The following is a 14,666-nucleotide window of genomic DNA, read 5'->3' on the forward strand; positions in this document are numbered from 1 at the left end:
TCATAAATGTCCGTGAAACGCCGTCCACACATAGCCAATCAATGAAAGTCCTTGGAACCAAATCGAAAATCAAATTCAAATCGCGAAGTAGAACTAGTGTCGCCGATGTAATTCGTGAAGCCGTAACATCGGGGAAAATAAGGATAACTATAGTCGGAGAAAGAGTATCACCTAACTAAGGCCCAAACTATCAGACTCAAGTCTGCTACACCAGTCTACAGGGATCTAAGCCGGCCGAGCGACGTCGGGGCAAAACTAATGCCTATTTTTATTCGAATTCTGTATTTAGAGGTTTGTACATGTGACAACCAATTCTGGGTAGTGTTGAGTCTTAATTAAAGTCTTCCGCTTATTTATTATCTTTTATTCTCGTATTTCTACTTCTCTATCGTTGTGGTTGGGTTAGGCTGACGTGTCCGGTGGGAAATGGACACGTGCCATCACATCCGGATTTGGGGTGTGACACAAACACCCTCATATCACCACTCCATCTTACTCCAATGCTTACTGAACTTTCTTCCTCCTCATCATCGCTGTTGTCGTAGACAAGAGAGTCGATTGCATCACCAGAATTGAGCATGTTCACCAATCTAATTGGGGTAAACTGCACTGATTTTTTCGACAACACAGCTATAGGAGTGACTGTTAAGAGCTCATAGTCGAAAGGCTGAAAAGTAATCTCCACATTTTCGGACAATTTTAAGAGCTTTAGTTTCTTCTGGCTATACATGTACACCGCGAAAATGTTCACTCCTTCCACACTTACTGGATTTGCTCCATTGCTCCATTCAACATCTTTGGGACTAGACAAACATGTCACTGCAACTGAATACTCATTCACACTTTTATTTTTCCTTGAAACAGGGCACCATCCTCCTCCTTGACAGTTAAATGCTCCAACAACTCCCGTAAACTAAAGTCATTAGTCATTACAACCAGAATAACACAATAAGATGAAATTTTGATCCCACAAATTATTAAAAAAGACGTGAATTGTATTTGTGAAGTTCACTGTACAAATCATATGGTGTGAATTAGTTAGGTTGTTAGAGAAGGTTCAGCTGTACATAGTTAGTTAGTTAGTTGAATGTGTATAAGCTAAACTATAAATAATCAGCTACATGAATATAATAGTCAGCTGGGCCAATTCAATGTAACAGTAATTTTGTGGTCTCTAAAAATATCTTCTCTTCTTCTCATCCATTTCTTCTGCAAGTTAGCAATGTATTAATCTCCACTAATGGAGCTTACATGGTATCAGAGCCCAAGATCATAGGCTCATTCCACACTCAAATTACGTTACTAGGTGCTCAGATCTCACCAGTGTTTAGGTGAATCGCAAGGTAGCATCAAAGATAGATTGAAGTATCTTCTCTCTTCATTCTGTTAAAACAGAAACACTAAAGAAACTTATTTGAAAAATAAAAATAAAGTGAACTTATGAAATTCCAGCTATATATTAATTTGCAGAAGATCTGAATTTATACAAGGAAAAACCTAGCAATTTCCTATATCTAGTAGTCACTTACCAAGTGAATGTTAAAACTAAATAAGAACATGTGTCACTAACAACCATAAAAGAGGTCACTAACAGCCATAAAGGGGCCACTAACTTCAGAAAATTGAGCAACTAAAGTTGACCCGTTTGAATTGGCTTTAAAAAATAGCTTTTAAGTCAAAAATAAAAAGTCAAACTGAAATGACTTTTAAGTCAAAAAATAAAAAGTAGGGGGAGACCTACTTTTGGTTTCTGACTTATTTTAGGTCATTTTTTACCTTGTCAAACATTTCGTAACTTATTTTAAGTCATTTTAAATTATTTTTTATATTTGTCAAACACTTTCAGAAGTCAAAAACGGACTTAAAAGTAGGTTTGACCAACTTTTAAGTCAATCCGAACACCCTCTAAGTCTAGCTAAAGAATAGAGAGCTCTAAACTGAAATAAGTAAAAAACAGTAAAAAATAATAAGCTGGAAAAAATGTCAATTGTCTAACAATCCTCCTTGGCATTTTTGTGGCAAACACCAATTCTTTGCCTCAGATCTTCAAACCTTTCCTTTGGCAATGACTTAGTGAAAATGTCAGCTAGCTGGTTCTCAGATGAACAACGAACAAGTAACACTTCATTAGATTGTTAGACTTCTCTAATAAAATGAAACTTGATCTTGATATGCTTAGTTCGACCATGAAACACTGGATTTTTTGAGATTGAAACTGTTGAACTGTTGTCACACATAATCTTGGTAGCTTCTGTTTGTTCATGGCCCAAGTCCTTCACCATTTTCCTTAGCCAGATAGCTTGATTCACAGTAGATGCAACAGTTATGTACTTAGCTTCTGCTGTTGATTGAGTTGTAGTTTCTTGTTTCCTAGAGCTCCAACTAAAACAACTTGTCCCCAAATAGAAAATATATCCAGAGGTGCTTCTGGAATCTTCAACTCCGCCACCTCAATCACTATCAGAGTACCCGATCAGGTTCATAGTTACTTCGTCAGATATTGGAAAAAAAGTTCCAAACTTGTTGGTTCCTTTAATATACCTTAACACTCTTTTAGCCGTTGTGAAGTGTGTGTCTCTAGGCGAATGCATGAACCTAGAGAGAAACTTACAACAAAGAGAATGACAGGTCTGCTTGCGGTTAGATATAGAAGACTGTCAATTAAGCTTCTATACATACTATTATCCACTTTTTCGGAATCCTCATCCTTGCCAAGCTTCACACTAGTAGAGATTGGAGTACTTACAGGTTTGGAATCTTACATTTTGAACCTGCTTAGAATATCCGAAATGTATTTCTGCTGGCATATGAAAATTCCATAACTGGACTGCAACACTTTCATGCCAAGGAAGTACTTCATGACTCCAAGATCAGTCATTTCAAAGATTTTCTCCATTTCATCTTTGAACCTTTGGATAATTAGTTCAATTTTGCTTCCTGTCACAAGCATGTCATCCACATAAATTGAGACAATTAAGGACTCACATACAGTGACTTTCACATACAAAGTAGCTTCAGTTTGACTTCTACTAAAGCCAAGTTGGATGAGAAGATTGTCCATCCTCTCATATCATGCCCTTGGGGCTTGTTTTAGGCAATACAAGGCCTTCGTTAAGAGATAAACTTGATCTTCTTTTCCAGGAATTGAGTAACCATCAGGTTGCTCTACCTAGATCTCTTCAGCAAGCAAACCATTCAAAAAAGCTGATTTGACATCAAGTTGATGAATCTGCCAAGAACTATGGGATGCAAATGCAAGAATAAGCTTGAATCTGTCATACCTTGCTACAGGAGAAAATGTTTCCTGGTAATCCACACTATATTGTTGTGCGTATCCCTTCGCCACCAATCTAGCCTTATGTTTGCAAATTGTTCCATCAGAATTGAATTTTGTCTTGAAAATCCATTTTACACCAACCGCCTTGCGGTTTTTAGGTTCTTCTTGATCATATCTAGTTCATCTTGCATAGCTCTCCTCCATGCCCGAGAGTCTTGTGCTTCAGCATAGCTTGTTGGTTACACTTGGAATACCATAAAACTAAAAAAAATAAAATATATCCTCCGTGTCTAAGAATTTCATATTTAATTTGCATGGGCATATTGGATTATAGACTAGTGACTAATCCCATTAGGCAAATCCTATTAGGATAACAAAATAAAGACTCAAAGAACACCATTCTTTTTGCTCTCTCTCTATTCTCTTTTTTTCAAATTTTATTTATTTCTTTTGTTAAAAAATAAATAAAAATTGATTCCTCCAAAGCAAAGAAGCAAAGCATTTATTCTTACACATCACCTGGTAAGTATGCTAACTTTCCTTTGCTTACAGTTAAGAACTTGCCTTCTTTTTTACCACTTTTTATTTCAAAACATTATATTAAAATTATATTTTCAACATATCTTTCTGTGCAGATGCATGCAGAAAGTTTGGAATCTCTGTTTACTTTCACATATCAAATGTATATAGTGTCAATGTCATACTATCTACAGTTTCATTATATATAATCTTTAATCAAATTTGGATTTTTTGGGATTTCAATTCTTTGTATGTATTCAAATTCTTTTGAACAAAAAGTAAAGTATAAAAAAAAGAACATTCTTTAGTGTTGTGTTTTTTTCTGGACCCTTTGGGCAATTTTGTTGTGATACAATGAGTTTTCTAACAGGAGCACCAAAAAATTCATGGCAACTAGCTATGACAGTTGATACAACAACATCAAATTACTGGTTGAATTGGAGGGTTACATTGTGTTCCATTTGGATTTTTGCTTCAATGGTTTTTGCATCAATTCTTATAACAAAGTATGAAGGACCTCGCGGTTCGAGAAATAGGAGAGAAGAGGAGAAAGACTCTCCTGGAATTTTGTATGAAGATGAAGTTTGGAAACCATGTCTTAAAACTATAAATCCTGGTTGGCTTCTTGGATATAGAGTCGTCGCGTTTTTAATCCTCTTGTTATTGTTAATCATGAATGTTGTTGTTGATGGAGGGGAACTCTTTTACTATTATACACAGTAAGTATGTTTATACAAATGATTATGATTTATGAATCTTGAAAATGTGCTTATGTATTGGCTACTGAACAGGTGGACATTCACATTGATCACAATTTATTTTGGGGTAAGTAATAGCAGCAACATTGAAGTTGAAGTCAATTTTTCTCTTTTTTCTTGTTCTGTATTTTTTACTCGCGATTTCTTGTTATATGAATGTAGCTTGGATCTGTGCTCTCAATGTATGGATGTTATCAGTATCACAATAAAGTTGGTAATGAGAGGCAAGATATTGAGTATAGTTTGCGAAGATTGTCTATGAATGTAGAAAGTAGCACTAGTTCAAATGCTGCAAAACAGGCAATGGAAAATGCAGAACAGAGTTCTCGCCAAATTGCTGATTTCTGGGGATATGTTTTTCAGATAATTTTCCAGGTAAAATCGACGAGTAATCAAAAAGATTGTGTTTGATCCTATGACAAGGAATGTACAAGTTTTGCATATTACTAACCTTTGTCTTCCTGTTATGTTATGAAAGATGAATGCAGGAGCAGTAACGCTTACTGACTGCGTCTTCTGGTTCATACTTGTTCCATTTCTGACCATAAGGGGTTATAATTTAAACTTTGTAAGTATTCTACATGTACTATTATGACTTTACTGTTATAGTGGATAAAGTTCAGAGATGTTTCGTGTTTCTAATTGATGTTACATTTATGTTGTAGTGGATAATAAACATGCATTCGATCAATGTAGTGTTTCTACTTGGTGATACAGCTCTCAACTCTTTGGTATGTTGAACCAACTTTTCTCATTTGGTCTCAAAAATCATCTTCATAAGTTGAATAATTCTTATAATTTTCGATGAATTTCAGCTTTTCCCTTGGTTTCGAATTGGATACTTCTTTCTGTGGACAGCAGTTTATGTTGTTTTTCAATGGGCAGTCCATGCCTGTATGTCAATATGGTAAAAAAAACACTGTTCTTTTACCAGTTGCAATTACTAGTACATTTTAAGTATTATCTGTTTGGACAACTAATGAATACTGGTTTTATTTTGGAAACAGGTGGCCTTATCCATTTCTTGATCTGTCATCTTCATTTTCTCCTCTGTGGTATGCATTTTGTTTAATGTCTACTGCAAATTTTGATCTATAAGAAACTCATGATTCAAGAAAATGAACCCCTCTTCTGATTGAAAATTTCATGTATTCATCGGTGGCGGCGATGCACATACCATGCTATGGCATTTTTGTTTTGGTCATGAAGCTTAAACACCATTTGTTAAAGAAATGGTTTCCTCACTCTTATCAGTGTGCAGGATGATGCTAAACATGGATTTTTATGCCTTAAAGGCAGTTAACTGTAGAGGGAGAATGAGAAAAGATTACAACAAATAGCAGAAAAGGCAACATGAGTTCATTTTTTGAACAATACAACATTGGTATTTGGTCCTTGCTTCCCCAGAAAAGGAAAAAAAAGGTAACAAGTAAAGGAAACACAATAGTATTACTTTATGTAGCAAAATAGCAGTAAATATACAAAAAGAGAATAGAGGGGTAGAGTTTTGTGGTTGCAAGATATATATGTAGCCTAAATATGACAAAAAACAAACAGATATCAATAGTTCATACATATAATTTATTGTTCAATATATATATATATGCAACATGTTTACACTCTCATATCAAATACAATGAACATGCCGACAATGAGAAAGCTGTATAGATAGTGAATGGCCCATTCTTCTGTTGAAGATCTCCACTTTTCTAGTGGGGAAGTGGCTATATGTTGGGAAACAAAAAGCATCTTCAGTCAAAACTGAAGTGATTAAAGGTGTGGAATGTTACTAATATAACTTTTTCTATTTTATGAGAAACACCAAAAGAAAGCATCAGATAACTCTTTTTCATGCCCCATAAAAGTGAAATTAATAAACCTGATAAATAAAGCAGGTTACAAGTATATCAATGGTGTAAAATGTAAATACACACATCCAGTGTACCTAAGTTAAGTTCTTGCTCCTTTCCCTGGTTGTACTCTGTGTTATCATGAATATGCAGACACCAACTACTCCAACGTCAAAGCCAAAGCAAAAGGAATAGACAAAAGATGGAACAAATTCCTCACTGCATAGTGCATACAGTAAAGGCCATCATAAGTAGGATAAGTTGCACTCTTCAAATTCATACAAACTAAAGTTATGTCGTGATGTATTGGCAAAACCAAAGAATGCTGAGTTAGCTGAGCTTCTTGAACTTCACAAAAAGTATAATTAGATCAGAAGTTTTGGCTATAATAGAAGAAAATGATCATGGAGAGAAGAAAAAATCACCCATGTTTCTGAAAATTGTTACAAAAGAATACAAGTCAAATGAAGGAAAATACAAAAGGACCAAATAAGATGGAGAGACACAAACAGAGAAAGAATAGGCAATTCTTACAGGTCTTAGCTAAAGCACAAGCTTCAATTCACATGATTTTCTTGCAACGCAAAATACAAGGACGAATATATGTACAGGTATTCAGAGGTTGGTCAGAGGCAATGAGCCCATTACAATAGCAGTACTCTTATCTTCAGGCCGCTGTTCTCCACCCTCGATAGACTTCAGTGATCTTACCTTCGAGAATACTCTAGAAAAAAGCCCCTTACTGAGGTCTGCCTTCTTTCCTGGCAAGGCCAAGGAGAGATTCCCCACACTGCTCTCACTCTGGTTGCCCCTACTTGTATTTCCCTCTAGCTCCGGTTTAAATTGAGTACCACAAGGGCAACTTGATGTCCTCCTAAAGCAATGCTTGTGAAAAACTGATTGACAAGACTTGCATCTTTCAATTTCTTCTTCCTGTTGAAGGACAAACTACATCTTTGAAGGTCTGGCATTTCTTATGCAAGTAAATATTGGAAGTGGACAATTACATCAGTTTAAGTCACAACATTTAGGTCAATAAAATTATTCACCTTTATTAAAAAAGGTCAAACTTTTAGAATTTGAGCTAAATTCTTTTGGAACATGCAGTGCAGAATGGTTGAAAAGTCTGATTAATTAACTTCAACTTCCCAAACAGTATGTTAATAAGAAACAAATATCAATAAATGAAACAAGATAAACCCTGCCAACCTGGAAAGGGAAAATGAGAGAAGAGGGGTCATCACAGGCTTGCCGAGCATTGCAGGGTATACCCACATCACAACATATAAGGCACTGCTCAGCTATATGCTCCAGAATTTTTCTTGATATAGTCTCGACCATAACTGGTAAAGCTGCATTTGAAGTCATATAGCATAGGACCAAATCAAGTCAGTTTTCTCAATAATGTTGCCACATGGAAAACAGATCAGAACTATTAAAGAAACATCCTTTCCCTGATTTCTCCTAATTCTCTTTTCTATGTTCTGACAAGCAGGAAGTAACATTCATATATTCATGGGAAAGAAACAGTAAATGTAAATAAGAAGGGATTAATAGTACTTTCAGGCTCTGCTATAGCTCAAAACTATCCTTCCTGTCAAAGTATTGGGTCATACTTACCCTTCTAATTAACAGAAGTATGTTAAGTGCCACGTGGACGCCACATAAGCGCCAAAAATTTCCCACTTCCACGTAGACTAATAAGATCCCTAATTTCTAACTCACCCATTTCCCCTCACTTCTCTTAAGATACATTTCACCCCTCATTTCTCTTAAGATACATTTCACCCCTCATTTCTCCATTTCCCTTAGGAGTAATTAACAATTATCTAAGTGATGTTTTAAAATATGTACTAATATAAAGTTGAATGTCTAGATAGGAAAAATTAATTTATGACTATCGAACACAAAAAAATGATTTTCATCGATCACATTTTCTGCCTTTTTGCATTCACTCATCATAGGATTAGGGAGGCTGCTGCATGTTGCAGTACCCAATATTAATAGCATTAGATACAGAACCATAGTGAATATGGTAAGGGAAATGGAGAAATGAGGGGAAAATTAGGGGAAATGGGTGAAATATATCTTAAGAGAAATGAGGGGAAATGGGTGAATTAGAAATTAGGGATCTTATTAGTCTACATGAAAGTGGGAAATGTTTGGCGCTTATGTGGCGTCCACGTAGCGTCCACGTGGCACTTAACATACTAATGTTAACTAGAAGGGTAAGTGTGACCCAATACTTTGACGAGAAGGGTAGTTTTGAGCCAAAATATAGTTTAAAGGTAAATGTGAGCTATTTCAGATAGTTTAGGGGTATTTTTGAACCTTTTCAGATAAAATTATTCACCTTTATTAAAAAAAGTCAAACTTTTAGAATTTGAGCTAAATTCTTTTGGAACATGCAGTGCAGAATGGTTGAAAAGTCTGATTAATTAACTTCAACTTCCCAAACAGTATGTTAATAAGAAACAAATATCAATAAATGAAACAAGATAAACCCTGCCAACCTGGAAAGGGAAAATGAGAGAAGAGGGGTCATCACAGGCTTGCCGAGCATTGCAGGGTATACCCACATCACAACATATAAGGCACTGCTCAGCTATATGCTCCAGAATTTTTCTTGATATAGTCTCGACCATAACTGGTAAAGCTGCATTTGAAGTCATATAGCATAGGACCAAATCAAGTCAGTTTTCTCAATAATGTTGCCACATGGAAAACAGATCAGAACTATTAAAGAAACATCCTTTCCCTGATTTCTCCTAATTCTCATTTCTATGTTCTGACAAGCAGGAAGTAACATTCATATATTCATGGGAAAGAAACAGTAAATGTAAATAAGAAGGGATTAATAGTACTTTCAGGCTCTGCTATGATTTTGAGGGAGAGAGGAGTGGGGACAAAATAAAGAAAAGACTGCAGTTTAGGAACAATTCTATGGCAACTTGAGCGATTGGTGTATAACTGTAAAATATCAAATAAAATCAACCAAGAGCTAACAATAGTCCTCACTCATAATCTTCAACAAAAATAAAATGGAAAAGAAAGATATAAGTAAAACAAATCACTAGTAAAGACAAGATCTTCTGGGACTTTAACATCACAGCACATGTGTCCAAGCATCATGAGTATAAATTTCGTTTTGCAGGCTAACCTGCAAAGACTCCTTTGGATAGATCTATGAGATCCCTAAGAGAAAAAAAGTCATTGCTTTCAAGAAGATATCTTCTAGATCCAACTCCCCTGTAGATGGATCTTTGGAAGGAGCAGCGAACAAATGGAAGCATAGTTCCTATCCTTTTTCTGATATTTGTGACATGCTGCAGAGCTGGGACCTTTGAGAACAGAAAAGGATTAACTGCACTGACACAAAGCATTGGCTGCAAGAGCAGAAGAATGAAACATAAGTCCTACAGTTATTTCATGTTCTCATAGTGAAAGGAGCCAGAAGTAAGAATACAGGAGGCTGCAGCCCAGGGGGGAGGCAAGAAACGTGAGCATTTCTACAGCTGGGGATTAATGCCGATTCTCCCAATGACGGCAGCAGGTCATATGTATTACTAACCCTGTCAAAGCGTAGTTATTCATCTTTTCCGGTGCCATTCCACACCTTCACTAGTCCACCGGGTACCTACTATCTACGTATCATGTAACTTTAAAAGTTTAGGTAGATGAGCAAAATTCACCAAGTTCTTTGCTTTTTTTGTCTCTGCTAGGATTAATCCCTAGTCTCCAGGGCCTTTATCCCCACTTTCATTGACTACTTATACACCCTTGGTTGCAACCTTTTGGATTGTAGAAAGATATTTGGTATGCAAGATGAGGAACAAGACCAAGTGTCATTAAATTGCTTAATTATATATAGATATACAAAGATACATAATGCATTCCTGTTCAGTCAAAAAGAATGGCAAGAAACAGAGATTTAGTCAAATTTGATTGGGAAATTTTCTCATTACCTGATCATGGATAGAGTCCAGATAAGATTTAGCCATCTGAGAAACTGGGTATTGATTAAAGTCCCAAAGATGCAGAATCCTTGCAGGCAAGACAGCCATATCATTTGTATGGCATGAAGAGCAGTACAGCTGACCACTATATTCACAGAAACGAGGTTTTCCCCACCCCATAGTCTGCGCAAATTCCTGTATTCGAGTCTTCCCATCGTCAAAATTTTTGTAGCAACCAGCACAAGAATAATGTTGTTCATCTAGTAACTGTTTATTCGATTTATAAGGTCGTTTATTAACAATGAGGGAAATAGTCTTCCCCAAGCTGGAAACATTCCCTCTGATTCTGCTTCTTAAAGTAGACGGAGACTGAAGTGCATTTGTATCATAAGTTGGAGAATCTGGAAGATCCTTAGACAGAGATAAGAAACACACTACAACATTGAGGGCACCTGTAGGAAACCTTGACTGGAGAAGGGAATTTAAACACTCTTGAATAAGAACACTTCGATCAGCAACAACTTTTGGAGAAGCACTTCTGAAAACCTTCCGTGACTCTTGTTCAACAGAGGACCAGACAGGAGGAAGAATCCTTCCCTGATCTGCGAATAACTTTTTCAACCGCCAATAGAGAGCAGAAAATTCACGATACCGTTTTTCAACCTCCCAATTATCTTTGCCATTCCACACTCTTATCCTGTATGCAGTATATTCTCTTACTCCAACTAATCTCTCACTAAGTGAAACATCCCCTATCTTCTGTATTGTATCAATGACCTCCACCCTGTCAAATTTCAGAGGGTTTTGGATTGCAGCATAAGCATCATCAGTACCAGAAGTAGAAGCAGTAGAACCACCATCTCTTGAAGGAAGTGGTATATATGATTGATAAATCTTGTTACCAAAACTGAATCCAAGAGATTCACCAGATTCAAGTAATATCTCTTCCATATCATGAACAAGCTCATCATATAATTCATTTAACTCAAGATTCTGTGTCTGCAAAAAGAAAGAGAAAACACAAAGCATCAAAGGAAGGAGCCTTGTACGTAGAACTGGGGAAAGATTCATTAACACCAAAGTAAGTTACAAAAATTGACCAACATGAAAGCAATATGTACTGTCAGCAATAACCACCATTCAGAAAATTATGCACAAACGATATATTTCTTCTTTTGATCTGCATACCACATAAGCATAAGCCAAAGGACCCTGGCTGTCAAACAGAAGGTCCATAAGCACAACAGCAGAAGTCACTGGAAATCATTGCTGATTGCACTCGGGAAAGAATCAGTATATGTTCCAAGAGGGACAATGCTCGTGAAAATAAGTGGACCCTCGAGGAGTTCTAACGTAAAGGCGCTCCAATATTAATAGTAAGTTAAAGTATCAAAAATTCTTTTTTCGATTCCACAGCATATAAATAAGCACTTTATCATTTATGACGCTGAAGTCTTCTTCTTTATCTAAATAAGCTTTTCTTTCAAGTAGCTACAATTTCACGAATCCGATCTTTATCAGTTCTTAATAAGCAATACTTAAGATCTAAGACATTCAACTCACGTGTTCCATTCAACAAGCAGACAGATCATTTTTCATACATTGAACAAGATTAACAAAAACATGTCGCAGTGTTTGCAGATTTGTATATGTAGGATTACAAGAACATTTATTTAGCTTCTGTATTTGGCTACATAAGCAAAGATCGGGTAATTATATACTATTCACCATTTTCTAGTCACTGGCAAAGTTGGAGGTTTAATTGATACACCTCCTGATAAATAAACTACTCAATACAATGTGTTAAATAAGCATAGATTTCAGATAGAGAAGTCAAATTGTTTAATCAAATAATTACTTCATGTGGTGAAAAAGAGAGGTTGTATGTAAAGGAGTCACTCTTAGAGAAACAAAATAACTTCCCATGCTTGCAAATTCACCCTTATGATTTCAGATTTATGGATTTCCAATGGAAGAACCTCAAGTAGTATTTTCACATTTCGTGGCATGCTTCAGCCAGCTCATCGCTGAAGATAAAATCAGGTAAAAGACCTTTACCTAGCAGATAGATATATGTAATGAGTACAAATCAATGTGAAGCGACTATGCTTAGTTACTGTAGTAATATAGGCCACCAATTAAATTTCACAGTTCAAGGAGCTAGGAGGTCAGCAAAACCAAAACAAGCAAAAGATGCCAATTTTTATCTGTTTGACGGAAAACATGGTACATATTTGTAAACTTCACCAAGAATATCTAAAATATATAAGCTTGCGATATCCTTATATATATTTGTCAATAATTTACCTTAGATGCAAGATGATATTCAGAGCAACCAACTGAAAGGGAGGTACTTTTAGCATTTGTATTATCATTAGTCACTGATGCTAATGATGTAGATGAACTTTGGTCTGCAGATAGTTCTAACTTTACATCTTTGGAAGGTTCTGTAGATGAATGATAATCGTTTTGATCAGGATGAGATAAAGGGTCCAATAATAAGCTACTGTGTTTTAGCTCCACTTCTCCGGAAACAAGATCATCATGGATAAGAATTAATTTCTCATCATAGGCACCTTCACCGCCTTCAATTTTTAGATCCTCTTTGATAGGAACTTCACCTATTTGTGTTTGGGGACTTCTGTCCTGATTAAACAATTTGAAAGCACAAGACTGCTCAAGGAACTTTGCCGATTCATTTATCTGTTGAATTTGGGTGTTTGTAATAAGCATGGCGTTCTCATCTTCAACATGATCAGGTTTTCCATGGTTCAAAAGACTCAATGGGTCCACAGAACAGGTAGTAAGGTAGTTGATTAAATTATCACCACCTTGGTCGTGATTACTTGAAAGGTCCTCTTCTTTAGGCATTGCTAAACCTACACTAGAATACTCAATAACACCAGTTGTAGCAATATTCAAACATTCATTTTCACTTCTAGTAGTAGGCTGGTTTTCAGGCTGAAGTTCTTCATGCCCCATTGAAGAGAGAGTAAATTCTCCATTTTCCTGCATGAAATCGTCCCAATCATCCGAACCAAAGGCTATTGCCGAACCCATAACCAACTTATTTTCATCCTTGCCATTTTCTTCAAGAGAACGTTGTACCTCTCTTCCATAATAAGAATTAATGTTCTCCTCATCATTAGTGCTTCCTCCAAACATTGAGTCCTCGCCATCTGAATGCTCATATTTTGATGACGTCTCACATTCATCGGAACATCTTACAAACTCACCTCCACCGATTTCTACACCAGATTGCAAGCCTGATCCTTCCAAACTCCCTCCCATGGTTTTAAAATCTCTAAGCAACTCCAAACCATCATCAATTCCCATAGATATGATTTCCAATGAACCACCACTAGTCCCAAAGCTTTCAATTTCTTTCCCAACTAGTTCACTACTCTTATATTCTGCAGATTCACAAGAATTTGCTGATACAAATAATTTATCACAAGTTTCACTCGTATTTTGCAGTTGACTAACCTTCCCAATCCACTCCCCTCCCATATCCATACTGTCTATAAATTCACTCTCATCCATGCTTCCATATAAATCTAATCCCTTTTCAATACCCTTGTGATCCGTCTCTTCCCTGGACCACTGACCTTGCAATAACTCATCGCCCAGTGGATCACAAGGAGAGGTGACCATAGAAGATAACTTCTTCTCTGTCCCCTCTCCTATTTTCATCTGATTACAACAATTCAAAAAAACTCATAAACAAATTATACAATGAATCAAACGAAATCCCATCAAATTCAGGGGAAAACTAAACATTTTCATCCAAAATCAATACAATGAATAACGAATTTACTGGTTTCAATTCACATCTACGGCATACAAGATACCATTTAATTTTATTTTTATAATTGATATAGCTGCCGCCTGCCGGCGTTGAATTTAATTAATCTTTCCGATAAGTAGCAGTTGAAATTAAGTGATGGAGGGAGAAAAAACTGACCTTGATGATCAACTCACCTGAGCATGAAAGAGAGAGATGAAGATGCAACTCTAAGTCCCTCTTGGCTCCTTGTATAAAAATGTACATCTTATTACAGTTGATCAATAAAAAAGGAAATAAAATAAAAATGATGTAACAGTCAAATATCTATATAAGGGTTATAATCTGAAATTGATATGAAATTCAAATTTATTTAGATAAGTAATTTGGATAAAAATAGTGATATAAAATTAAATTGATATTTAGTTGAAATTTATTTAGATATGTAATTTGGATTTTTAAGTTGTATTTTTTATTATATTTTTTTTAAAATTTTTATACAATCTTATTATATGAGTAAAT

The 14,666-nt window shown here is 35.9% G+C and overlaps 3 protein-coding genes across 4 annotated transcripts in view; 1 reads left to right on the forward strand and 2 right to left on the reverse strand.

Moving 5' to 3' along the window:
* LOC107060063 (galactinol--sucrose galactosyltransferase-like) overlaps positions 1 to 1,183 on the reverse strand; it is a 3,912-nt gene extending 2,729 nt beyond the window's left edge. Inside the window, exon 1 of the mRNA XM_015307380.1 lies at positions 470 to 1,183. Coding sequence (XP_015162866.1) covers positions 470 to 730 — 261 coding nt within the window. The 5' untranslated portion in view covers positions 731 to 1,183. The remainder of the gene's footprint in view (positions 1 to 469) is intronic.
* Positions 1,184 to 3,433: 2,250 nt separating this feature from the next.
* Positions 3,434 to 6,097, forward strand: LOC102598133 (uncharacterized). Its single transcript, XM_006344448.2, has 7 exons — positions 3,434 to 4,515; positions 4,588 to 4,621; positions 4,717 to 4,929; positions 5,033 to 5,122; positions 5,220 to 5,285; positions 5,370 to 5,461; positions 5,562 to 6,097. The coding sequence occupies exons 1-7, from the start codon at positions 4,151 to 4,153 to the stop codon at positions 5,650 to 5,652; spliced, it is 951 nt and encodes a 316-aa protein (XP_006344510.1). The 5' UTR covers positions 3,434 to 4,150; the 3' UTR covers positions 5,653 to 6,097.
* Positions 6,098 to 6,769: 672 nt separating this feature from the next.
* On the reverse strand, positions 6,770 to 14,430 carry LOC102590840 (uncharacterized). Of its 2 annotated transcripts, none has more exons than XM_006344347.2 (6): positions 14,325 to 14,430; positions 12,668 to 14,053; positions 10,370 to 11,359; positions 9,565 to 9,790; positions 8,918 to 9,060; positions 6,770 to 7,337 (listed from the first exon to the last, which is right to left on the reverse strand). In XM_006344347.2, exons 1-6 carry the CDS (start codon positions 14,409 to 14,411, stop codon positions 7,020 to 7,022), a joined length of 3,150 nt encoding a protein of 1,049 aa, XP_006344409.2. In that variant the 5' UTR covers positions 14,412 to 14,430; the 3' UTR covers positions 6,770 to 7,019. The 2 variants fall into 2 exon arrangements, with proteins under 2 accessions (XP_006344409.2, XP_015162864.1); XM_015307378.1 differs by having other exon boundaries at positions 14,342 to 14,421.
* Positions 14,431 to 14,666: the final 236 nt, after the last annotated feature.

Source organism: Solanum tuberosum, unplaced genomic scaffold (genome assembly GCF_000226075.1).
Source record: "Solanum tuberosum cultivar DM 1-3 516 R44 unplaced genomic scaffold, SolTub_3.0 scf00055, whole genome shotgun sequence".
Taxonomy (NCBI): domain Eukaryota; kingdom Viridiplantae; phylum Streptophyta; class Magnoliopsida; order Solanales; family Solanaceae; genus Solanum; species Solanum tuberosum.

Excerpts from the sequence above, each read along its gene's own strand:
- LOC102598133 (XM_006344448.2), top strand. The coding sequence starts at position 4,151 with ATGAGTTTTCTAACAGGAGCACCAAAAAATTCATGGCAACTAGCTATG. Across the intron at positions 4,622-4,716 it reads TGATCACAATTTATTTTGGG|CTTGGATCTGTGCTCTCAAT; the intron begins GTAAGTAATAGC and ends ATATGAATGTAG. Across the intron at positions 4,930-5,032 it reads TTTTTCAGATAATTTTCCAG|ATGAATGCAGGAGCAGTAAC; the intron begins GTAAAATCGACG and ends ATGTTATGAAAG.
- LOC102590840 (XM_006344347.2), bottom strand. The coding sequence starts at position 14,411 with ATGTACATTTTTATACAAGGAGCCAAGAGGGACTTAGAGTTGCATCTT. Across the intron at positions 14,054-14,324 it reads CAGGTGAGTTGATCATCAAG|ATGAAAATAGGAGAGGGGAC; the intron begins GTCAGTTTTTTC and ends TGTTGTAATCAG. Across the intron at positions 9,791-10,369 it reads TGGACTCTATCCATGATCAG|CCAATGCTTTGTGTCAGTGC; the intron begins GTAATGAGAAAA and ends CTGCTCTTGCAG.